The sequence below is a fragment of the Girardinichthys multiradiatus genome, chromosome 11 (assembly GCF_021462225.1).
Source record: "Girardinichthys multiradiatus isolate DD_20200921_A chromosome 11, DD_fGirMul_XY1, whole genome shotgun sequence".
Lineage (NCBI taxonomy): Eukaryota > Metazoa > Chordata > Actinopteri > Cyprinodontiformes > Goodeidae > Girardinichthys > Girardinichthys multiradiatus.
The window spans coordinates 42,121,082-42,146,604 of record NC_061804.1 but is presented as its reverse complement, the minus strand read 5'-3'; the positions used below and the strand labels follow the sequence as shown (position 1 = coordinate 42,146,604).

Here is a 25,523-nt window from a genome sequence, read left to right as displayed (position 1 = left end):
ATAAATCAGAGCACAATGGCTGGATATTGGGAACTCTACACACAACTGGCTTCAAATGTAACAAAAAATCATAGGAACTCATATTCGCTCAGCTTATTAGTTTCTACCCTTCAGCAAAGAAACATCATTCCACCAAACCAGCAAGCCGCTGATAAATTTATTGATGTCAGTACCAAAGATTTCACTATAAGCAGTATTTCAGCAACGGGTGGTGTAACCCCTATCAGACTATACCACATCATAATGCCTGTGGGCTGTAAACTGGGGAGAGACTCCTTCCGTCTGCTGAGCATGTTAACATTGATGGACATTTCAAACAAAAACTGTACATAAAATATCACTGGCTAGAATTTATTTTTTGTTGTTTTGTTTTACTGATTTATCTTTCAAACATGTCATACAAGGCTTGAGGAATAAAATAAAGTTTTGAAAGTTTAAACATCCTTTTGTTAACTGCATAGTTGCAACTGACAGTTCTCTTTCTACGGCCAAGTTTACTATTAATCAATTGAAGTTCGATAGGTAATCCTCCATCACTGAGTTGGTACAACCATGGAGAAGAAATGTCAGACAAACACAATTTGAATCGTTCGACCCGGATTTAGTCTGCAACAGAACCACCTGCAGCTGCCAGTAATTAAAGTTAAATATTTGTTCAGATTTGTTGTACCGGGTTATGGCTCAGGCATGTACCGGGGTTGGACAATGAAACTGAAACACCTGGTTTTAGACCACAATAATTTATTAGTATGGTGTAGGACCTCCTTTTGCGGCCAATACAGCATCAATTTGTCTTGGGAATGACATATACAAGTCCTGCACAGTGGTCAGAGGGATTTTAAGCCATTCTTCTTGCAGGATAGTGGCCAGGTCACTACGTGATACTGGTGGAGAAAAACGTTTCCTGACTCGCTCCTCCAAAACACCCCAAAGTGGCTCAATAATATTTAGATCTGGTGACTGTGCAGGCCATGGGAGATGTTCAACTTCACTTTCATGTTCATCAAACCAATCTTTCACCAGTCTTGCTGTGTGTATTGGTGCATTGTCATCCTGATACACGGCACCGCCTTCAGGATACAATGTTTGAACCATTGGATGCACATGGTCCTCAAGAATGATTCGGTAGTCCTTGGCAGTGATGCGCCCATCTAGCACAAATATTGGGCCAAGGGAATGCCATGATATGGCAGCCCAAACCATCACTGATCCACCCCCATGCTTCACTCTGGGCATGCAACAGTCTGGGTGGTACGCTTCTTTGGGGCTTCTCCGCACCGTAACTCTCCCGGATGTGGGGAAAACAGTAAAGGTGGACTCATCAGAGAACAATACATGTTTCACATTGTCCACAGCCCAAGATTTGCACTCCTTGCACCATTGAAACTGACGTTTGGCATTGGCATGAGTGACCAAAGGTTTGGCTATAGCAGCCCGGTCGTGTATATTGACCCAGTGGAGCTCCCGACGGACAGTTCTGGTGGAAACAGGAGAGTTGAGGTGCACATTTAAATCTGCCTTGATCTGGGCAGCCGTGGTTTTATGTTTTTTGGATACAATCCGGGTTAGCACTCGAACATCCCTTTCAGACAACTTCCTCTTGCGTCCACAGTTAATCCTGTTGGATGTGGTTCGTCCTTCTTGGTGGTATGCTGACATTACCCTGGATACCGTGGCTCTTGATACATCACAAAGACTTGCTGTCTTGGTCACAGATGCGCCAGCAAGACGTGCACCAACAATTTGTCCTCTTTTGAACTCTGGTATGTCACCCATAATGTTGTGTGCATTTCAATATTTTGAGCAAAACTGTGCTCTTACCCTGCTAATTGAACCTTCACACTCTGCTCTTACTGGTGCAATGTGCAATCAATGAAGACTGGCTACCAGGCTGGTCCAATTTAGCCATGAAACCTCCTACACTAAAATGACAGGTGTTTCAGTTTCATTGTCCAACCCCTGTATTTACACTTATAGTCAATAAATTAGGATACGCGTTCTAATGAGGCACGTTTGTCAGCTGAAAGGTACCGTTTGTCCCCATTCCTGTATTAAAAAAAGTTTTTTTAATGGGTCTGCTGTAATATTCTAATCCTAAATGTCATGTTTTCATTAGCTCTAAGTGGAAAATCATCATAATTAACAGAAATTCAGGCTTGAAAACATCAGTCTGTGTGCAATTAATCTATATAATGTGTTTCAATTAGTTAAGTGAGTTGCTGAAATAAATTAACTTTTCATTAATAATTAAATTTAATAAATATGACTGTATGCACGTAAAATATTATGCATTATATTTTCACACTTCTCATCAGATTCAGCTAAAGGATCATCCCTGCAGACTATCAAAACTTCTCAGCTCAGGATTGGTGATTGGGCCTGATGAGTAGACATTTCAGCACAGAAAAGTAAGGTAGAAGAGCAAACAATAATGAACAGCATCATAATTTTACTTCTTGAAGAAGACGTTGTCCTCCTCCCAGAACCAGGTGTATGTGAGGTTGCGAGGATAGGCTTCCGCCTGGCAGGTGAAGAAGGCATCCTGCGAGATGTTCACTGTTATGTTCTCTGGTGGTGATATAATAAACGGAGGGCCTGGTGGGAACACACAGACAGTGGAACAGATAAAAGTGGCTTTTAGCTTCTTCAAAATTGTGTCTCAATACATCAAAGAACAGAATGGTAACCAAATGTCCAAATGTTTTTAATTTAAAGCAAAGATAAGCAGAGAAATCAACTGGTAACCAAAAAATATTTAGCTTAAATGGTACTGACTTGTGACCGGCCCAGAGATGTAAAAAAGCTGTTTAAAATGAAACAAACTTTTCTATGAAAGGTTGCTGTTCATTCAGGCTGCGAAAGAGTGAGTGAGAGCAAGACATTCAGCAGACAGCAGAAAGACTGAACAGAATACAGTAAAAGTTATTCATTTTTATCATTTTGAGCTTCCCACCTCTATGTGTCATGGAACATGCTGGATTTGGACATTGGTATCAGCAGGTCAAAACCTTGCACTAACCCAACATTGTAAATCAGCCAATAAATTCTGATCAGTGAACCTCTAATTGAAAACATTTATACATGACAGTCAGGTAGTATTTTGTGTTGGAAAATTAATAGAGATGCCATATCTGATCCTAAATGTCCCTGAAAATGGAAACCTGTTTTTAGGATGTTATTTTCTGTACATAATATCTGAGCACAACTACTCACACATCACAGTCATGGCTACTGCCATCTGCCTGCGGTAAAGGACTGGAAAAACCTCATGGTTTTTAACATTGAAAACCTTATGGTTGCTCCTAACGGAGTATTTCTGACAGCCTACATTGTTTTTACTAGTGATACAAAAGTGAAAGCAGCATGTCAGCCAGATGGTCTGCAGTGCATGAAGATGATCCAGGTACACGTGTCCTCATCTTAGAAGGCCGACACAGGGAAACCAATGGTGTGACTCACTAAGAAAACCACAACACACAAATAGAACCTGGGTGACGTGCTGCCTGCTTGGAGAAGACAGTTGGATAGTCTGACAAAAACCGGGACGACGAGCAACTGAAGAAGTGGGCAACATAAAAATATTCCAGCACATACAACACACGTGGGCCATGTAGGCTTATATGTGACTGGATATACCGTATCTGAATGATTTTTAAGAAGAGCTTTGTTATAAGCCACAGTGAATCTGAAGCTGAGAAGGCAAAAAGGATTTCTACGCCAAGCTTTGGTTCACATCTCCAACTCCAGAGATTGTAGCTTCTAACTCCAGCAAAAGCAAAGCAGACATTTGTTGTTAAGGATGCAAACTCATTTTCTACAAAGAACAACAGATCTTGTGGAGTAGAGGAATACTTTCACTATAGTAAAATTTAAATTCCATGAGTGAAACTGGAGGGTAACAGTCCAACATGTTTCAGAGAGTAGTGACACTATTCTCATATCTTCAGAAAATCATTAAGTACACTGCTCAAAAAAATAAAGGGAACACTCAAATAACACATCCTAGATCTGAATGAATGAAATATTCTCATTGAATACTTTGTTCTGTACAAAGTTGAATGTGCTGACAACAAAATCACACAAAAATCATCAATGGAAATCAAATTTATTAACCAATAGAGGCCTGGATTTGGAGTCACACACAAAATTAAAGTGGAAAAACACACTACAGGCTGATCCAACTTTGATGTAATGTCCTTAAAACAAGTCAAAATGAGGCTCAGTATTGTGTGTGGCCTCCACATGCCTGTGTGACCTCCCTACAACACCTGGGCATGCTCTTGATGAGACGGCAGATGGTCTCCTGAGGGATCTCCTCCCAGACCTGGACTAAAGCATCCGCCAACTCCTGGACAGTCTGTGGTGCAACGTGACGTTGGTGGATGGAGCGAGACATGATGTCCCAGATGTGCTCAATCAGATTCAGGTCTGGGGAACGGGCGGGCCAGTCCATAGCTTCAATGTTTTCATCTTGCAGGAACTGCTGACACACTCCAGCCACATGAGGTCTAGCATTGTCCTGCATTAGGAGGAACCCAGGGCCAACCGCACCAGCATATGGTTTCACAAGGGGTCTGAGGATCTCATCTCGGTACCTAATGGCAGTCAGGCTACCTCTGGCGAGCACATGGAGGGCCATGCGGCCCTCCAAAGAAATGCCACCCCACACCATTACTGACCCACTGCCAAACCGGTCATGCTGAAGGATGTTGCAGGCAGCAGATCGCTCTCCATGGCCTCTCCAGACTTTGTCATGTCTGTCACATGTGCTCAGTGTGAACCTGCTTTCATCTGTGAAGACCACAGGGCGCCAGTGGTGAATTTGCCAATCATGGTGTTCTCTGGCAAATGCCAAGCGTCCTGCACGGTGTTGGCCTGTGAGAACAACCCCCATTTGTGGACGTCGGACCCTCATGCCATCCTCATGGAGTCAGTTTCTAACCGTTTGTGCAGACACATGCACATTTGTGGTCTGCTGGAGGTCATTTTGCAGGGCTCTGGCAGTGCTCCTCCTGTTCCTCCTTGAACAAAGGCGGAGGTAGCGGTCCTGCTGCTGGGTTGTTACCCTCCTACGGCCTCCTCCACGTCTCCTGGTGTACCGGCCTGTCTCCTGGTAGCGCCTTCAGGCTCTGGACACTACGCTGACAGACACAGGTCTCAGCAGAAGCAAATCATTGGGAGTCAGGGCCTCACCATCTCTGGGGTCCTCAGACAGCTTTGTTATGCCCCTTTACAACTGCCTCATTTTAGGCAGCCCGGCTCTGCTCCACCCGGTTTTGCTCTACTCGGTATGGTAACAGTTGTGTTTCCATTGACCCACTGACGGCTGGAGTTATGGGAGCTGAAGCCTCACCTTCAGCTGTCAGTGTAGTGTGCTGTGCTGCTATTAACACTACTCTGTGAAATTGTCACATTAGGTAATTTGCGTGAAATTATAAAAATTTATAAATAAATAGAAAATAAAAATGCAAATGAACAAAATACAAATAATGTTTGTATTATTGTTTATGCCAGAATGTCTTATATATGTCTTTTATGTATAAAATTAGTCACTGGGATAATTATCTAGAACACAGCCCAGCAAGAACTTATAAAATGAGGCTCAGGGGTTCTGATGTGAGGGGGTGTGGCAGGAGAAGCAGAGCTGCTGTCCGGACTGCTGAAGCTCCAAAGTTTGTCTGAAGAAGTTACAATTTTGGGCTTTATGAGGAAGTTTTTGTCTCAGCCATGGAGATAACAAGGATAAGGTCTTTAAAGAGCAAATCTGCAGACTTCTGACCATGGTGAAGTTAGTGTCAGGTTGGATATTGGTGTTCCGCAGATTCACCTGTGTCTTCCTCCCATTTTATCTGATGTTGGCAGTCTGATTACTGGCAGCTGCACCCTGCCTGCTCCCTCTTCCTGCAGACGCTGGTTCGCTTGAGGGCTGTCAACAAATGTCCGAACCAAACACGTTGTTTCATGGTGGTATTGTTTTGTGTGTTTTGGAGGAAATGTGTATTTCAGAAAGCTGATGTGTCCTTTTACTTTTCTTTCAGCCTTTCAGGCATGGTTTATGATTTGTAAATAGTAAAATTATATTTTGATTTGACCCGCTGCAGCCATTGTGGTTCTTATGAATATTATGAATATTATTATTATTGTAGTCGCTCTTGCGCTTAATTAACTTTTTCCTGCACTATCTCAGCGAAAACCTTCTCATTTCTCCTGGTCCCATGGCCAATCGGCGAACAGCAGTCTGTTCACATCACATGTTCACGTCACATGTTCACTCAGCCCCGGACAGACCTGCTCAGGAGCAGGGACCAAAAAACTAGGTACCGGTACTGAAAAAATAGTAAAGCAAAAGCAAATCAAGCAGAGTGGGGCCAAATTGAGCCAGAGGAAAAGGGGCATTAGTGGTCTTCCATTGACAATCTTTTCAACGATGCAGAAGAGCGTTATCAACCCTTCATCATCTAAAATCGGTTGTCGTGCAAGGCTCATGAGAATGGAGCGCACTGAACGGATTTGCCTCTCCCACACACCTCCCATGTGTGAGGCTAGAGGGGGGTTAAACTTCCATTGTGTTTCTTGTTTGAGTAGATGTTCTGTAATCTTTTGCTGGTTCCATTCATTCAGAGCCTTCTGCAATTCATGATGGGCACCGACAAAGTTAGTTCCGCTGTCTGAGTGTATTAGTGGGGGCATTCCACGACAAGCCATGAAACCTTGAAGAGCATTTATGAATGACCCTGTGTCCAAACTGTGCGCCACCTCCAAATGAATAGCTCTGGTAGTTAGTAGGGATGGGTACCAAATTTGGTACTTTTAAAGGTACGACCAAATTCCATCTGTACAACTGAGTACCGATACACGTAAAATCAAACGGTACCATGCTTCAGTACCTAAAAGAATCATTGTGACACTGAGGTAGTGGAAGAGTGGGCAATTTTCCATGACGGACATGAACACAGTATTGCACGCACAAGACTAGCCGCTGGTACCGTCAACAAAGCAAGCATTGCTGATAGAAAGTGCTCCAAAGTATGGCTCTACTTTACAAAATGCGGTGCAGATTACGCTCACTGCAATATTTGTGATGCAATGTCCAAGACCAGTGGCGGGAATACTTCTAATCTGAGGAAGCTCCTGCAGTTTTCCCCTACCACTATTCAAGGGGGGCGCCCCGCCAACCAGAACGCCACCCCCCAAGAGTATCACAGCATGTAGTAATAGTATGTTTCTAACAGTTAATGTCATTCATTTTAATAGAACGGGTTAACCTTGACAACAACAGTGATGCAGTCACCTGTTGTGTCCCATAACACCATAACACCCCCAAAGCCCTCTCCAATGATGGATCTTGATCCAAATCCAAGGATGGTGCTTAAGTCGCATGTTCCTCCTCTGGGATAGACTCCAAGACCTCAGCAGTATTGCTGGTCCACATGGTCAAGCGAAACCCTCCTTGCTTGAGCAGGCTATTCAGCTGTGCTGCTAGATAGATGGCTTGTTGAGGTGAGTCAGCGGACTTGAGGCAATCATCCACATAGAAGTTTCATTCTACGGTGGAGATGGTGTCTGCATCATACAGATGTACATGATCTGATGCACACTTCCTTATTGCAAAACTTGATGCACTCGGAGACCAAAACCCACAAAAGAGGTGGGATGTCATACGGTAGGTAACTACCTCGTTGTTAGGATCAATGGTCCTTTCACCACAGGAACTGCAAGATGTCTCTGTGGTGTGGAGCTACATGTATCTGGTTGAACATACCTTCAATGTCTGCCATTATAGCAATAGGCTCTTGTTGGAAGCGAATAATCACAGTTAATAATTTTTTTGTTAGGTCTGGTCCCTGGTGGACAAGATCATTGAGGGATACTCCATCGTACTTAGCTGCACAGTCAAAGAGGACCCGCACCTTCCCAGGCTTGTGCAGATGAGTCACTGGGTGGTGTGTGAGGTGCCAGACCTTGCCATCGTTGCAGTCAGGTGACGAAGCTGGGACCTCTTCTGCATTTCCTTTGTCAAGGTTGACTTCATTGCCTCCACATACTTTTCTTTTAGGTCTGCATTCTTTGTAAGTCTGCATTCCAGTTGTCTCAGTCTGTGTGTTGCTAAACTGATTTTGTTTGGTAATGTTACCGTTTTTTCCTTAAAAAGTATGTCTAAGGTGTAATGTGAGCCTTTTTTGGACACTGTGTTCTCCCACAGTTTAATTAATTTCCGAACCTTGTGGTCATTGATTGGTAGACTGTTCTCTTGCATGCGTCGTCTAGTTTCCAAAACATTTCTACTTGATTTTGCAGACTGTGATCTGACCTGATGAAGTAGGCCCTGGCATTTCTGCCTTCTTGGTGATCAAATGGCCCATTTATAGCCCAGCCAAGCACCGTTCTAATGGCATATTCCTTTGTGGTATTCTTCAACTCTGAGAAGACGTGGTGCATCCTGTCCAATGACGAGGTGATCATTGGAGTTGACGCTGGGAATAGGGATGTTTGCCAGGTGATCCCATTTGGCAGTCTTGTTGAGTGTGGCAAGACACTTAGTCCTATGTTTACCTTCTTTAGTGCTCTTACCCCATTAAGCATGTACATGCTGTCATTGTCAAGAGAGCCTACCTCGAGGTCACCACTTCGAGTAAATGTTCCTTCCTGGCTGCCTCCTACTGTATCGAGGTCTAACCTTGCAGGCTTGTCTTTGACCTTGAGTTTCTTGATGAGCTCTTCTGACACTAGACAGGTGTTGGCCCTAGGATCGAGTAATTCATATGTGACAGAACTGATGTTGCTGGCTTTGCCTCTAACCACCACAGGAACAATAGGTAGGCAAACTTTGCCATTTCCAGTTCTGGTAAATCCACAAGTGGCATTAGGTGATCTGGTAGGTTGTGTTTGTTGGGTAGTTTTGTTGTAATTTGTGCTGGTGACTTGCTGTTGTATTCTGCTTGCCAGTTGGGTTACGATGTAGCCATTTGTTATGCTTCTGTCCACAGCCAGGCACATTGCATACCCAACTGCGCATACAGATCTCGGCACTGTTCCCCATCATGAAACAGTTTTGGCACACGTTTTTCTGTTGAACAAACATGAGACACTCCAGCACAGTTAATACCCGGAAAGCTGGGCGCTGGTTCAAGAAGTTAGCTGGATGCTTGGAACGTTTAGACTTATTTTCCTGAACTGCAACTGCCTTGACACTGGTGAGGTAGTTTTAATGGTGTTTTGTTGACTCATTGGGAGGAGGGGAAAAATTGATTGGCTTCTCCTGCTTCTTATAACTAACTAACCTCCAAAGACTGGATCAGATCTCTTTTCAGCCTCTGAAAAGCTCGATGACGTTGTCAGCTTAGTATCTCTACGAAGCTGATAACGTCATCGAACTTTGGTAGACAACCTTCTTTAGTGATCCAATAGTTTTTATTTAAGCATTTGGCCCTGAGATCTCATGGTAGCTTGCCAATGATCTCAACTAATGTGCAGCGACCACTGAGCTCCTCCTCACACCTCATAGCAGCAAGCGTATTCTAACAGCCTCTTAATTGGTTAATCTTGGCAGTTCTAGTGTTAAAACCTAACTGGAATATGTTGTGGAAACAGTAATTAAAGCACAAATCTTCCAAGATATGAAAGGTTTTATAGATCAGCAAACAACAGTTTATGTCAATATTGCCAACAGCTGCAAATTCTAAACAAATGAACAGTTCAATTAAATATTTTTGTCAGAGCAAAACGTTTCTGATATCCACAGCTTGAGCCTTTCTGCCAAGTTTCATGACATCAAACAATACAGAACAGTTTTATAATTCATTTCACATTACAACAATACCTAGCTCACAAATGAGAAAGATGTTGATTTGAATATTAATGGATGTGAGTTAAACTACAGGGGTTGGACAATGAAACTGAAACACCTGGTTTTAGACCACAATAATTTATTAGTATGGTGTAGGGCCTCCTTTTGCGGCCAATACAGCGTCAATTTGTCTTGGGAATGACATATACAAGTCCTGCACAGTGGTCAGAGGGATTTTAAGCCATTCTTCTTGCAGGATAGTGACCAGGTCACTACGTGATACTGGTGGAGAAAAACGCTTCCTGACTCGCTCCTCCAAAACACCCCAAAGTGGCTCAATAATATTTAGATCTGGTGACTGTGCAGGCCATGGGAGATGTTCAACTTCACTTTCATGTTCATCAAACCAATCTTTCACCAGACTTGCTGTGTGTATTGGTGCATTGTCATCCTGATACACGGCACCGCCTTCACGATACAATGTTTGAACCATTGGATGCACATGGTCCTCAAGAATGGTTCGGTAGTCCTTGACAGTGACGTGCCCATCTAGCACAAGTATTGGGCCAAGGGAATGCCATGATATGGGAGCCCAAACCATCACTGATCCACCCCCATGCTTCACTCTGGGCATGCAACAGTCTGGGTGGTACGCTTCTTTGGGGCTTCTCCCCACCGTAACTCTCCCGGATGTGAGGAAAACAGTAAAGCTGGACTCATCAGAGAACAATACATGTTTCACATTGTCCACAGCCCAAGATTGGCGCTCCTTGCACCATTGAAACCGACGGTTGGCATTGACATGAGTGACCAAAGGTTTGGCTATAGCAGCCCGGCCGCTAGGGCTTCTGAAACCATTGTGAATATATTTAAAGTTTAGATGGAAGACATCCATCCATCCAATGTATATATCTGCTTGTCCTTGCAGGAACTGGTGTCTAGCTCCAGCAGTCTTAGGAAGACAGGCGGAGTACACGCTGGACAGGTTGCCAGTCACAGGGCAATGCAGAGACACAGGACAAACAACCATGTTCACACACACTCATACCTAAGGGCAGTTTAGAGAGACCAATAAACCTAACACTCAAGATTGTGAACTGTGGGAAGAAGCCAGAGTATTTGGCGAAAATTCACACAAGCACGGGGAGAAAATGCAAAGAACTGCAGGCTGAGATTGTAGTATTATATGTTGGAGAATGAATAGAGATGCTACCTCTAATCCTAAATGTCCCTGAACATGCAGAAAGAACCCAGGCTGGGATTTGAACCCAGGTTTTTGTTGCTGCAAGGCAACACCACTACAAACTGCTCCACCAGGGGCTAAACTGGATGGAAAACAAATTTTTACAATTTTTGGGTATTGTGGTAATATTTATCCATTAAATAAATAAAATAAATAAATAAATAAATAAATTCAGTAAGACAGAAGAGTTTATCGACAGTGTGCACAGTATGGGCTGCATAAAGGCAACCTTGCGTGCTTTTATGACTGACATAAAACCACTGACAGTTCACCATCAACATGGATCTAGATTCAAATGTTCCAGTCACGTAAAAATACCTTTTTGCATAAAATGATCAGCCCTAATTAGAATAGTTCAAATGGTCTTACATTAATATATGATATAGTTGCATATGTATTCTTCAATAATAATACTGCAAATAATGACATAAGTGATCACAAATTAGTTTTTTGTCTCTTACTGTGATTCCACGAAAAAATAAGCATATAAATCTTAAAAGAGAGATTAAAGAAATAATATACATGCAATTAAAATGACTTACTAAAACAGGGCTTATATGTATTATGACAATCTCCTAATGATTTTCAAAATATTGTATGGCAAAATTCTCCTGTGAGTGAATGCAGTGTTGGTCAAAACAGCAATACCACTAGAATAAAATAATGTGACTGGTTCCAAACACCCCTAAGAAAATGAAACACAGATTCCCAAAAAAACACACAAGAATTGTTTTAACAAATTTTACATTTGATAGAATTTAGTTTCACACAAAGACGCACCAACACACATAATGAGCCAATATTGCTACTATAAAGTGTTTCTTCCATATGTTATCTCAGATTAGCAGCCTGCAGTTTGACACTTAAATATGCAGAGTATTCCATCTGCCAGCTACCCTGAAGGACAACCAGGACTATTTGAGCCTGATGGTAATGTTGCTGGTGTTAGCTACCAGTGTGTCTGAGTATTAGTGCCAACCCACCCTATTTGGAACAGAATGAGTGCTGAAGATTTGTTGGCACTGTAGCCTCTGCTGATCTGTTCCTGGAGGGTGTCCATTAATCCGCATTTTCCAGAAATTATACGGCACAGTCATGCACTGTGGCTTGACCCTGACTTTGTGCAACACAACTTATTGTAACTGTGTGGAACAATGCTGTTGATTACATCACTGGCTGTGGATAGAAATCTCTTTACGAACTCCAAATCTATAGAGTATGATGCTCACAGACATCTTACATGTTGTTTAAAACAAAATATGAGATCTATGGGCCTGAACATGGACCACAAACGTCAAGGAAAAAGCCGAGTTTTAAAACTACACCTTTATTTCTGTTTGATTTATAGGTATCTTCAGGCAGACTGGCTTGACCTTGATCTTTAATCCATAATCCATACATAAAACTATACATACTAAGAAAACTTGATAAACTGAACATGCCATTGATAAATTTCTCAGTTGCTTCGGTTAAGAAGAGATCAGATCATGTCCTGTTGGCTCTGTTCATCTAATGCTGCCATCTTGAAATTACACATCCTTTTTCTGTGATTTGTAGATCTGGTAAGATGTGGTTCATTCACCCAAAGGAAGCTACAAAAATGTAATCTGATTGTGCTTTTTTATACTTCTGAAAGAACTTGTCCATCTACATTTCAGCACTTTGTCAATGAAAAGGCTTACAGCTCCACAATAATAAAAGCAATTAAAAAGTTATTATAGCTGCAAGCTATAGTATGAATCCTTCTATCACTTGAAATGGCTGGTTCACTTTGTGAGCCAGAAAGAGAAAGCAGGCTTCTACACTTCTTGACAGCTCCCTTTTAGAGGGCGTCATATTGGATTATTTACCTTTATCTCACCCTGCACCTCACGTTCTTCTCTGGCACAATAATCTGGCACAAAATCCCCTTTCATTATATTCATAAACCTTCTTACTATCCATCCAGAAATCCGTCCATTATCTACAATGTGCAGGGTCGACGGGCTGAAGCCTAGCTCCAGCAGTAATTGAGTGATAGGCAGGGTTCACCCCTGAAAGGTCACCAGAGCAACACAGAGACTCACAGGACAAACACCCATGCACGCACACACTCACTCCTAAGGGGAATTTAGAGAGACCAATGAACCTAACAGTCATGTCTACGGGCTGTGGGACAAAGCCGGAGTATTCAAATAAAACCCAAACATTCACAAGGAAAACATGCAAACTCCATGGAGAAAGAACCCAGGCTGGGATTCAAACTCAGGACCTTTCTGGTGCAAGGTAACAGTGCTACCAAATTTCTCACTGTACAGCCACCACATGCAAGAGCAAACAATATACAGGTCCTTCTCAAAAAATTAGCATATTGTGATAAAGTTCATTATTTTCTATAATGTAATGATGAAAATTTAATATTCATATATTTTAGATTCATTGCACATTAACTGAAATATTTCAGGTCCTTTATTGTCTTAATACGGATGATTTTGGCATACAGCTAATGAAAACCCAAAATTCCTATCTCTCAAAATTAGCATATTTCATCCGACCAATAAAAGAAAAGTGTTTTTAATACAAAAAACGTCAACCTTCAAATAATCATGTACAGTTATGCACTCAATACTTGGTCAGGAATCCTTTTGCAGAAATGACTGCTTCAATGCGGCGTGGCATGGAGGCAATCAGCCTGTGGCACTGCTGAGGTCTTATGGAGGCCCAGGATGCTTCGATAGCGGCCTTTAGTTCATCCAGAGTGTTGGGTCTTGAGTCTCTCAACGTTCTCTTCACAATATCCCACAGATTCTCTATGGGGTTCAGGTCAGGAGAGTTGGCAGGCCAATTGAGCACAGTGATACCATGGTCAGTAAACCATTTACCAGTGGTTTTGGCACTGTGAGCAGGTGCCAGGTCGTGCTGAAAAATGAAATCTTCATCTCCATAAAGCTTTTCAGCAGATGGAAGCATGAAGTGCTCCAAAATCTCCTGATAGCTAGCTGCATTGACCCTGCCCTTGATAAAACACAGTGGACCAACACCAGCAGCTGACACGGCAGCCCAGACCATCACTGACTGTGGGTACTTGACACAGGACTTCTGGCATTTCCTTCTCCCCAGTCTTCCTCCAGACTCTGGCACCTTGATTTCCGAATGACATGCAGAATTTGCTTTCATCCAAAAAAAGTACTTTGGACGACTGAGCAACAGTCCAGTGCTGCTTCTCTGTAGCCCAGGTCTGGGGAATGCGGCACCTGTAGCCCATTTCCTGCACACGCCTGTGCACGGTGGCTCTGGATGTTTCTACTCCAGACTCTGTCCACTGCTTCCGCAGGTCCCCCAAGGTCTGGAATCGGCCCTTCTCCACAATCTTCCTCAGGGTCCGGTCACCTCTTCTCGTTGTGCAGCGTTTTCTGCCACACTTTTTCCTTCCCACAGACTTCCCACTGAGGTGCCTTGATACAGCACTCTGGGAACAACCTATTCGTTCAGAAATTTCTTTCTGTGTCTTACCCTCTTGCTTGAGGGTGTCAATAGTGGCCTTCTGGACAGCAGTCAGGTCAGCAGTCTTACCCATGATTGGGGTTTTGAGTGATGAACCAGGCTGGGAGTTTTAAAGGCCTCAGGAATCTTTTGCAGGTGTTTAGAGTTAACTCGTTGATTCAGATGATTAGGTTCATAGCTCGTTTAGAGACCCTTTTAATGATATGCTAATTTTGTGAGATAGGGATTTTGGGTTTTCATGAGCTGTATGCCAAAATCATCCGTATTAAGACAGTAAAAGACCTGAAATATTTCAGTTAGTGTGCAATGAATCTAAAATATATGAATGTTAAATTTTCATCATGACATTATGGAAAATAATGAACTTTATCACAATATGCTAATTGTTTGAGAAGGACCTGTACAAAAGCAGTTGAATTTCTAAAAATGTGAATCACTAAAAACAGTGCACCAACCTTGTACTAGCAGCCTTGTTGTATGAATGGCCTCTCCCTGGGGGCTAAAGGCTCGGCATGTGTAGGCCCCACGATCTTCCCGGGTGATGGATAGCACCGTCAAATTCCCATCAGACACCTAAACATACACAAAAAGGTTTGGCTTTCAGAATCAGATTATTACTATGGAGTCACTTGCTTTAGTTTCAACATCCCCTTAAAATACAAAAACACTTTTCCCACACACAGAGGCAGCACACACGCAAAACATAAACTATGAATATAAGTTTTTCAACAGAAAAGCCAAAATAAAGTTCCCTTTCACCACTGTTAACTCTAGAGGAGCAAACCTTCAGGGAACCAGTTCATAAAGCCAAAGGATAACGCAGATGTGGGCGATAAATTCAATATATGTGACATATCCAGAGTAAGGTTAAAAAAAAACATTGATCAAAATTGATTATTTTTTTAATGTGTTTTTTCACAACATCAGTTACTTCGCATTTTTTTTAAATGAACAGTCAAACTGCACATTTTGTGCTTTAGAAACAGACTAAAAAGTAATTTCTACTGTTGATTTTGGGGGTAAACACTTAGGTTTTGCTGTTTTGTCTTGCTGCGCTAAAGGAGATTAAAAGAGAACCAGTAACTCGTTTCCACTCTCATGGTACGGATAAAAAATAGTACAGCTAATATTATCAATCCCAATTATTAGATTTGGGTCGCCATCAAGGCATTTTTACGTGAGTGGAAAATGTGAATCCAGATCCGTGTTGATGGTGTACTGTCAGTGATTTTATGTCAGTCACACACAACAAAAGCATGCAAACTCTGAGGTTGGATTTTATTTTTTAACCATGGCCTTTGTTTGTGTTGCAAAACTGTGTCATGGGCCATGTACATTATTTTGTCAGTTTAACAGATCTAGGTTTTCCTTTACAATCTGAAACTGCTGTTGCATTTTCCTATCTTGCTATGTATGCTTACAGTGGAAAGAAATATTATGTGGTCTTAAAAGCAAGGAAATTAAGAAGATTTCAGGTGATGAAATTGTGTTTGACACAGTGTAGAGTTGGGCGATATAATAGAAAAATGCAATGTATCGAGCTTTGTTCCACATGTGATGTCTAAAATTACAATATCATGACTATTCAAAGCATCACTCAGGCCCCATCCTACCTGCCAATTGTTTTCACCGGTGTAAAAATTCCTGGGGCATATACTGTTAACAGGGTGAGCAGAAGACGAAGAGGACACTGTTAGAAATGTTAACAGCTCAGCAAGAGTTTCCACAATTTCAGTTTCAGAGACGGATGATTAATCGGCATACATGTTTGTAAAGGAAAACAGCTTTACAGGTTTAAAATGAACTTTTTTTGCTGCCTTCATCAAATGAAGTTAATATGTTAACTAAATTCAGGAGCAGGGCCACGTCTCAACCACACCTCTAATTACCAAGCAGTGTAATTATATCCAGTTCACATGTCCTTCACAGTCCAACACAATCTTTCAACAGACACACTGTGCCTGTGTTTATCCCAGTTGAAACAACAGTTTCAGCTGGATAGTGTTTCTCCCTGGGCGGTTGTTGCAGTGGCAGGGATGTAGTGGTTTCTTTTTTTTTGTTGTGGCCGATGGGGGCATTGTGGGGGCATGGTGGGGGACACTGGCCCCAGGTACCAGGTGGGTGAGTTTGTCCCGTCATGCTGCGGGGTCAGGGGTCCTGTTGTGGGTGCGGTGCTTGGTGGGGTCTGCCCTGTTGCGCCGGTGGGCGGGGGTGGTGTTGCGCGAGGCCCTGCCTTGTCGTTGCGGGGGAGCGGGGTGCGGCAGGGGTGCTTAGAGCGGGGCTCTAAGCACCCAGTGGAGCTTGCGCTGGCTGGGTGTGGCTTCATCGGCCTCTCGGCTATGGAGTTCACCTGTGGGGGTGTTCCCCCGTGGGGAGGGGATTCGTGGCGTTTGGGTTCGGGGGCATGTGTTCGACATTGGTGTCCTTGTTGGGGGTGGCCCTGTGGGGAAGTTAATGTTGGGGTTCACTGGGGGTGGGAGGCTCATGGGGTTGGGATCGGAGCTCATTGGGGGGTCGGGACTGCTCCGTCCTGGGGCGGCTCTGGTTGGCGGGCTGGTTTGGGCCATGTGGACCCCTCTTTTGTACATAGCCCCCTTTCCGGAGGTAGATGGGGGTTGTTGGGGACTGCGTTCGGGGCAGGGGCTGGGCCGGGGACGCCCGGGTCTGGGCGGTGCCGGCGCTGTCTGCCTGTCTCTGCCTCAGGAGGGAACGGGACCACCTCCGGGGTCCGAGGGCTGGTTGCCCCTAGGGGGTACCGGCCCCTGGAACTGGGAGTACAGAGTATGCATGGGGAGTGTGAGTGAGTGTATGACGTCCATTGTCGTTTGTCTTTACGTTGGGTGCGAGTGATTTTATGTGTATGCATGAGGGTGGGAGTGGGTGATTGTTACTGTGAGTGCCTGTTTTTATTTAATTTAAATTTTTTTTTTTTGTGACAGGTTGGGCCTTGGACTGCTTCCTCTCCTGGATCAGCTTAGGCCACCCCATCTTATGGGGGGCCTATTTCCTCCCTGCCACACTACCTGCCGGTGGTTGGAGTCTCTGCCCGCTGGTGTACTTGTGGTTCTCGGTGTCCGGGGCCAGGTGCTTTGGTGTGTGCTGGCTCACTCCCGGTGGCTGCTTGCCGGGGCCTGGCCCCCTGGGCTCTGTCGGGCCTCTGCTTGGGGGGTGGTGTGTCCCGGGGTCTTGGGTCTCTGGGTCCATGGCTGGATCTGCTCGGGCGTGGACGGCTGCTGGCGGGGCCTGTGGACTCGTCGCTGCGGCTCCCTGGGGCTTCTGCATTGTCGCTGCTGGGTGGCTCCCCTGGGACTCTCCACTGCTCTTCTCTGGGGGGGTTGCGGTAGTCCCGGCGGTGGTTCTCCTGGGGTTCCTGTGCGTTGGGGGGCTTTTGGATGTCTGTGGCTCGGATCTCCTCAGTGTCCGCCCGGGGACCACGGGGCTGGTCGGTGGGTCCTCACACTCACTATTGCAAATTTTTGTGGAGAAACCTTGTATACAAAGCGCGTCCACACTCATACTCACAGGTGTTAAGCTTCAGGTGTTGACAGATACACAAATGTTCTATATTGGGCTGCACCTCTCACTAAGTACATTTTACATTCATAAATACCGTGTGCTATTTTGTTAAAAAAAAATAAAAAAAATAAACAGCTGCAGGTGTATAAGCAAGCAGGGTGTAATCTTTTATTCCCTTCATCCTTCTTTCTCTCCTCCACTCTTTCCTTCTTTTCTCCCCTTTTTCCCTTTTGCCCCGTCTCTCTCTTTTTCAAGCTTCTGTTTTCCTTTTCATTTCAGTCTCCGTGTCTGTAACAATTGAAATATTCCCAAAGAAGTTTATAATAAAGTTTCTTTTATAAATATCAAGCAGAGCTTTAAAGCATTAGCTGTGATGCTCTGCTTGTGAAAGTAAATCTGTTGGGTAATTTCTTGGCACTCAGACAACAATTCTGAGCGCTACTCCGCAGACATAATTATTAATAAAAAAGAGAGCCATTGGAAGAGGGACATACCACTCTTCCTGGGTGACAACAATTCTGAGCGATACTCTGCCGGACAGGGCACAGTTGAAAAAAACAAACAACAGTTTAGATTCGTACTCATACTCCGATTCAGACAACAAAGTGCTCAACAATCCATCCAACATCAGGGTTGAAATGTTTCCTCCTCCTGTGATCAGTCTAATCACAGCTCGAACCAGTCTGGCCATTCTCCTCTGACCTCTGGTATCAACAAGGCATTTGCGCCCACAGAACTGCCGCTCACTGGATATTTTCTCTTTTTTGGACAATTCTCTGTAAACCCTAGAGATGGTAGTGCTTGAAAATCCCAGTAGATCAACAGTTTCTGAAATACTCAGACCATCCAGTCTGGCACCAACAACCATGCCACGTTCAAAGTCACTTAAATCACCTTTCTTCCTCATTCTGATGCTCGGTTTGAACTGCAGCAGATCGTCTTGACCATGTCTACATGCCTAAATGCATTGAGTTGCTGACATGTGATTGGCTGATTAGAAATTTGCATTAACGAGCAGTTGGACAGGTGTACCTAATAAAGTGGCCAGTGAGTGTATATATATATATCTACATATATAGATATATATACACACACATGAATGAGCATATAGATATCATTGCACAAGTGCTCCGGTGTGTTCGGTGATATCCGCTCCCACTGCCCTAACAGCCGGCGAGGCGGGCCGGCTGTCAGCTGACCAGGCAGTTGAGGTGCGCTATAGCATGAGAGAACAGCTGACTACCGGCACATTTTTTTCTAACTCCCTCTGGGTTTCCCCAATGGGCGGAATTTATACAGATATATTTCAGTCAGTTGATATCTGATGTTAATGTTTGGTTTATTTATTATCATCATGATTATTATTATTATTGTGCTCTACAAATAAACTGATTTAAATTTTGTTTCTAAAGTTAATGTTAGTGTTTAAGTTGTTAAAATGTTTACAAAAAAATTAAACAAAGGGTATTTGTCATCAATGTATTTTATCTAGTGTCAGAATTGTATATCAACGAACACAAAAATTATAATAAAAATTTTAAATGGCTTAATGATGAACATTTTAAACAAAATAGGATTATAAGCCACCAGCAATATGTAAAGGGTAAATAAAACCATGGAGTTATTTCAAATTCAATTCAATTCAAAAATACTTTATTAATCCTAAAGGGAAATTAAATGTTGTTGTAGCTCATTATGTAGGTTTCTTCAAAGAGCCGTTGTAGATGCTGATGGCTGTGGGCAGGAAAGATCCCCTGTAGTCGTTTGTCTTACAGCAGATCTGAAGAAGCCTCTGACTGAAGACACTCTGTTGTTGTAGGACAGTCTCCTGAAGAGGATGCTCAGGGTTCTCCATAATGTTCTTCATTTTATGAAGGATCCATCTTTGCACAATGATCTCTAGAGGTTCCAGAGGAGTCCCCAGAACAGAGCCAGCCTTCTTTATCAGCTTGTTGATCTTTTTTAAGTCCCTGGTTCTGATGCTGCTTCCCCAGCAGATGATGGAGAAGAGATCACACTTTCCACAACAGACTTATAGAAGATATGCAGCATCTTGCTGTAAACACTGAATGAACTAAGCTTCCTCAGGAAGTAAAGTCTGGTCTGTCCCGTCTTGTAGACGGCTTCACAGTTGCATCTCCACTCCAGTCTGTTGTCCAGGTGAACAATGAGGTATTTATACTCCTCCACCACCTCCACTTCTTCTCCCATGATGGAAATAGTGTTTGACCTATTCTTGTTTCTCTTAAAATCTACAATCATCTCCTTTGTTTTAGTCACGTTCAAGATGAGGTGATTCGTTCTAGACCATGCAACAAAGTTGTCCACCAGCTCCTTGTACTCAGCTTCTTGTCCATCTCTGATCCACCCCACGACTGCAGAATCATCCGAGTATTTCTGCAGATGACAGGAGTCTGTCTGGCACTGGAAGTCTGAGGTGCTTCTGACTACCTAGTTAGACACACAAACCTTCCTCACAGTGCTGCTGGCTTTGTCCAGATGACAGTAGGTTTGTTGAAGCAGGTGTATGATGGCATCTTCAACTCCAACTCCACAGCGATAAGCAAACTGAAGGGGGTCTTGATGGTTTACTGTTTGCTTACTCAGATGGGCCAACAGGAGTCTCTCTAGGACCTTCATGATGTGAAATGTCAGGGCAACAGGTCTATAGTCATTGAGGACTGATGGGTAAGTTTTCTTTGGTACCGGAACAAGACAGGAGGTCTTACACAACATTGGAACCTTCTTCTGGGCCAGGCTAAGGTTGAAGAGGTGCTGCAGAATCCCACAGAGCTGCTCTGCACAGCCCTACAGGACTCTAGAGCTGACATGATCTGGACCTGAAGCCGTATTCCGATTCAGTCTCTCCACTTTCATCTTCACCTGACTTCTTGAGATACACAGATGGAGGGAGGCAAAGGGAGCATCGGTATCTTCTGATTTGGTTGAAGGCAAACATGTAGAAGCAGAAGGGTCTAGAGCTGAGGTGGAAGATAAAACATTTGAGGTGTTACTGGACAGCTGTGGGTCCTGTGGGTCAAAGGAGAGTGGTGTTTTGCAGTGCAGACTGCGGTATTAACCTTCAGGCTCCATTTGTTTGGCTTCACAGCTCTGTGCTTCACGCTACCACGACTGCAATGGCAACAGAAGTTACGCTGAGGTAAGGGCATGGGAAAGGCAGACTGACGTAATACAGGCAGCACACTATGCTAATCTGGCATGTTTAGCTAATAGCTGCAGGTAGCATAAGTGTTACTGTTTGACCATCATTTGTTTACATGACGCTTCTTATAGATGCTCATTTGACTTGGGGATTGACATCCACCAACCTCATGTACGCTGCACTGCTCCAGCTCAAAATACTGTAAAGGACGTTTAACCTGATGTGAAACGTAAATGGATAAATCTGTGTTTGATTAATCTGTGGCTATCCTCAAGGACGGATGTGTGACACAAAAAACAGAATTTTTTCAACTGAAATTGAATTTTAGACTTAAAAGTGAAAGTAGTCAAACTGGATTTTTAATACAACAAAAAGTCTACCGCAACCTCTGGGTTCATAGGGCAACGCAGTCAGCCACCCTTCCCCATTTTCACATCAGCCAAATCAGCATTGCCATATACTTCTGGTATGAACAGACTAATTATAAACCTGCCAGGTCCTCATGCTTCACACATCCCCAGTGTCATCAGCATCATTCTATTCCCAAATTTCTTCATCCAATATGCAACTGTTGATCATGCCATTGCACTCATTCACTTGGCAAGCCAAGGCACCTGGCTCTCCAAAGCAGATGCTGTCAGGTCCTTCAAAGCTCTTCCTATTCATCCAGACTTCTGCCGTTTTTTCAGTGTTTTCTTGAAAGAAACCTAATACTTTGCAGTATGACTCACATTTGACTGCAGAAGTAGCCCAGAAATCTCTGACTCTCTTTCAGCAGCATGCTGGAACCTTATTGATAACTATAAGCTCCCTTATGTTCTGCACCTTCTCGACGACTTCCGGATTGTGACCTTATCATCCTCTCCTTCATGCTTTGGGCTCTGTGTTTCAACTAAAGCTTTCTCAAACGTTTGTGTCCCTCTCTGAAGAAATAAACTACTGGTCCACGTACTTCAATAGAGTTCTGGGCATTCTGGGCAGGAATGGCTCCTGTAGGCAGTCAGGATTTTCAAACCCTTCCAGACAGCAGAAACGTCTCCATGTGAGAAGCTTTTCTTTAGCTTAACCGCAGCTTCTCTTAGCTACTTTGATCTCCTTGGTCAGTTTGTTCCTGGGCCGAATATACAGGGCCCAGTCCCCACTGCTGTGAGCCTCCTCCTTATCCCTGCGTAGCTGGCTCAGATAAGAAGTGAACCAAGGTTTATTGTTACTGTATGTGCAGACGTTCTTGGTCTGTACACACATGTCCTCACAGAAACTGATGTATGATGTCACCACCTCAGTAAGTTGGCTTGTATATATATATATATATATATATATGTATATATGTTTGATTCCATCTTCCTCCTGCCATAGGTCGATGTATGAATGTGTGAGCGTTAGTGAGTGCAATTGGGTGAATGTGGCTCTAGTGTAAAGCGCTTTGAGCGGTCTGCATGACTGGAAAGGTTCAGTCCATTTACCATTTATATATATACATATATATATATAAAAAAAAAAACTTTAACTAGGGTGTGTATACCTTTGAGGTCTACAGTACATTATGTAAAGGCAACAATTTTCATTGATAAATAAGTTTGTTTATTTGGTAGTTAGTTTGTTTGTTTATTTGGATCCCAATTAGCTGCAGTTACCAGTAGTTACTCTTCCTGTGGTCCTCTCACATAGCATAAATAAAAACACAATAAATAATTGACAACAAAATAAACAAAAAAATGAACAATTAAAAGGTCATAGGTCAAAATCAAATCTAAAAAAATGAATATATGCTGTTGTATGCCATACTACATACAGATAAAAAACATATTTATACACATGACATACGTTCACATAAAATGAATATTTAATATGACACATTATAGAATAGGGAAAACAATTTAGAATGGTTGCTTCTGTTGTAAATACCTTTTTAATATTGTTCTTAATTGATCATTTTGATTCTGCTCAATAATATTTACTGGTAAAGTGTTCCATGTAGCCATTGCTCTATATATAACCCACTTATTTAAACTTTTAATTTTTGGGAGTAAGAATCTACCATCAACTGAATGTCTGGTAAGATAATTGTGTATACCAGTGCTAAAAAGTAACCAGTTTTAAGCTGTTTTGGCTATTTAGCCATTACAACCTTTTTTATGAATAAGACCTGTTTAAAACTAAACCAGAAATCAACCTTCAGTCAAGATATTCTGACATGCATCATAATAACATCTGTTTGAAAAACACATTTGTGTACAAACTGAGCTACCTTATGTTGAACAATATGTAGTTTGTGAGTTACTGTACCCGAGGCCCTAGATCATACAGATGAACAATAATCTAAATGAGATAAGACAAGGGATTTGATCAATTGTCTGATGATATTATTTGTCAGAAGTGATGAGCAGCGTTTTATGACTGCCAGGCTTCTTCCCATTCCACCTATCAGTTTGTCAATGTGTTTATTCCATGATTATTCATTATCCAGTACAACTCCTAATTGTTTGGCTTCTTTTACTTTTTCTATTGGTACATCTTTATTAATCAACTTCAGTTCAGGTTGCCAATCATCAGACATTTGAATCAAAGCAGTTTCAATAGAATAACCCGGTCTATATGCATTTTGATGATCTGTAATCAAATTATTCTCTGAAAAATAATCTTGTATTTGTTTTTAAACAACTCTTTCCAACTGGACGACTGCTGGGACCTCAGAAAGCTGCATTTATATTTTTAGGCAGTGATATTATTTTAGCAGTTTTCCATGCTACTAGAAATTCACATTTTCCAAACTCAAATTCAACACATTGCAAACTGGAACCAAATTTTCATGTGCTGCAATTGTTTAACAATTTTTCATCCAAATTATCAATCCCTGCTGATTTATCTTTACTTCCTAACAATATTTTTCTAACATAACTCTGTGTTACCTTATGAAACTTGAATTCACATCGAGGCTGGCTTTATGCAAGGGCAAGAAGGGGCATTGCCCCCTCAAACAAATGCCTGGCCCCTTCAAACCAATTCTCAATCACACTATCACAAGCCCCCGACTTACCTCTCCCTTCTCATCCTACACTTAAGGGCAAAACATAGTCATCCTACTTGTCTCCGTGTGGACTCAGAGCAGACGACCGCCAGACATGTCCGTGCGAAGCTAAATTTTTATGACCGTGTACGGTTACATGTGACAAAGGCAATCACATAAGCTCAAGCCCCCACCTTGACTCTCCCTCACCCTGCTACAATTAGCCCTCATGCAGTGCTAGACTGGATGGGAATAATGAATGGGATAATGTCAGAAGATGTTTGGCGCAAAATTAACAACGACGCTTAATATTATAAGTCTGCTAAAAACATTATGTGCCTTCCGGGCTGATGTTTTTTTTTAAAAAGGGCCGGAGAGGGTAGCATTTCGGTGCGACACCTGCTGAAAAATGCTTGCATTTTCTTCCAGTCATCATCCATGCATGACCGCAATGCACATTGCCTACACGTTTTGTACTCATTTGAAAGCCTTTTCCAGCTGTTGACTGTTTGTCATGTTTAATGAAGAGAGAAAAAAAAGGGAGGTATACAACCAAATTGACAAATTAGACCATTGTGATAATAATTAGACCATAACAATAATAATTTCGGATAATTAACAATAATAATAATAATAAATAATAAAAATAATAATTTTGATTATTAACAATGACTGCTGATATCTAAATGTACTTGCAACAAGGAAGGGTTCTTACCTACTGAGCTTTAAACCGTTTAGCAACAGCAGCAACAACCTTTTCTTTGGAGATCTTTTCCCATCAGATGCTCTGAACAGCGTGGCTATAGACTCTGCTCCAACATTCTCCTTCGTCTGTCAGATACCCTGACCTCTGACATAATTTCTCTTGAAAATTCAGAGGTTTCTTGTTCGAAGAGGTTTGCCGGAAAGTCCTCCAATCACAACTGGCTGTGCTTGGTGGGACCAGCCTATTTGTCCTTCATTAGTTTTCCGGCTCTGACCCAGGCAGCTCTGATCCTCTTTGCTTCAGGAAAGTAGTGCAGACTAACGGCTGATGTCGTAGTACCGCTGCCACCACCGGCAATGCACCGTTTCACTATATTAATGCTGTTTTTAACGCAACTTGGCTTCTATCTGAACAGTTTATCATTGATGCTCACACAGTGAATGACTTCCACCTAAGCATCATTTCCGGGCGATTTTGGATTTGCAAAATTTAACATTGAAATATGTTTATTTCATGTCACATTGTTTTTAATCCCGTCTTTAATCCTAATATCATGTCAGTTACTGCCCAATTCCTTCAACATTACGATTTTTTCTTTCAGTTTCTGCATTTGAAGTA

The 25,523-nt window shown here is 42.7% G+C and overlaps 1 protein-coding gene across 4 annotated transcripts in view; it reads right to left on the bottom strand.

The window, feature by feature from the left end:
• LOC124876431 (protein turtle homolog B-like) overlaps positions 1-25,523 on the bottom strand; it is a 211,011-nt gene that overhangs the window by 92,347 nt on the left and 93,141 nt on the right. For all 4 annotated transcript variants that reach the window (XM_047379184.1, XM_047379185.1, XM_047379187.1 and 1 more), the window contains exons 5-6: positions 14,969-15,086; positions 2,454-2,595 (exon numbers count right to left, since the gene is read on the bottom strand). In XM_047379184.1, coding sequence (XP_047235140.1) covers positions 2,454-2,595; positions 14,969-15,086 — 260 coding nt within the window. The remainder of the gene's footprint in view (positions 1-2,453; positions 2,596-14,968; positions 15,087-25,523) is intronic.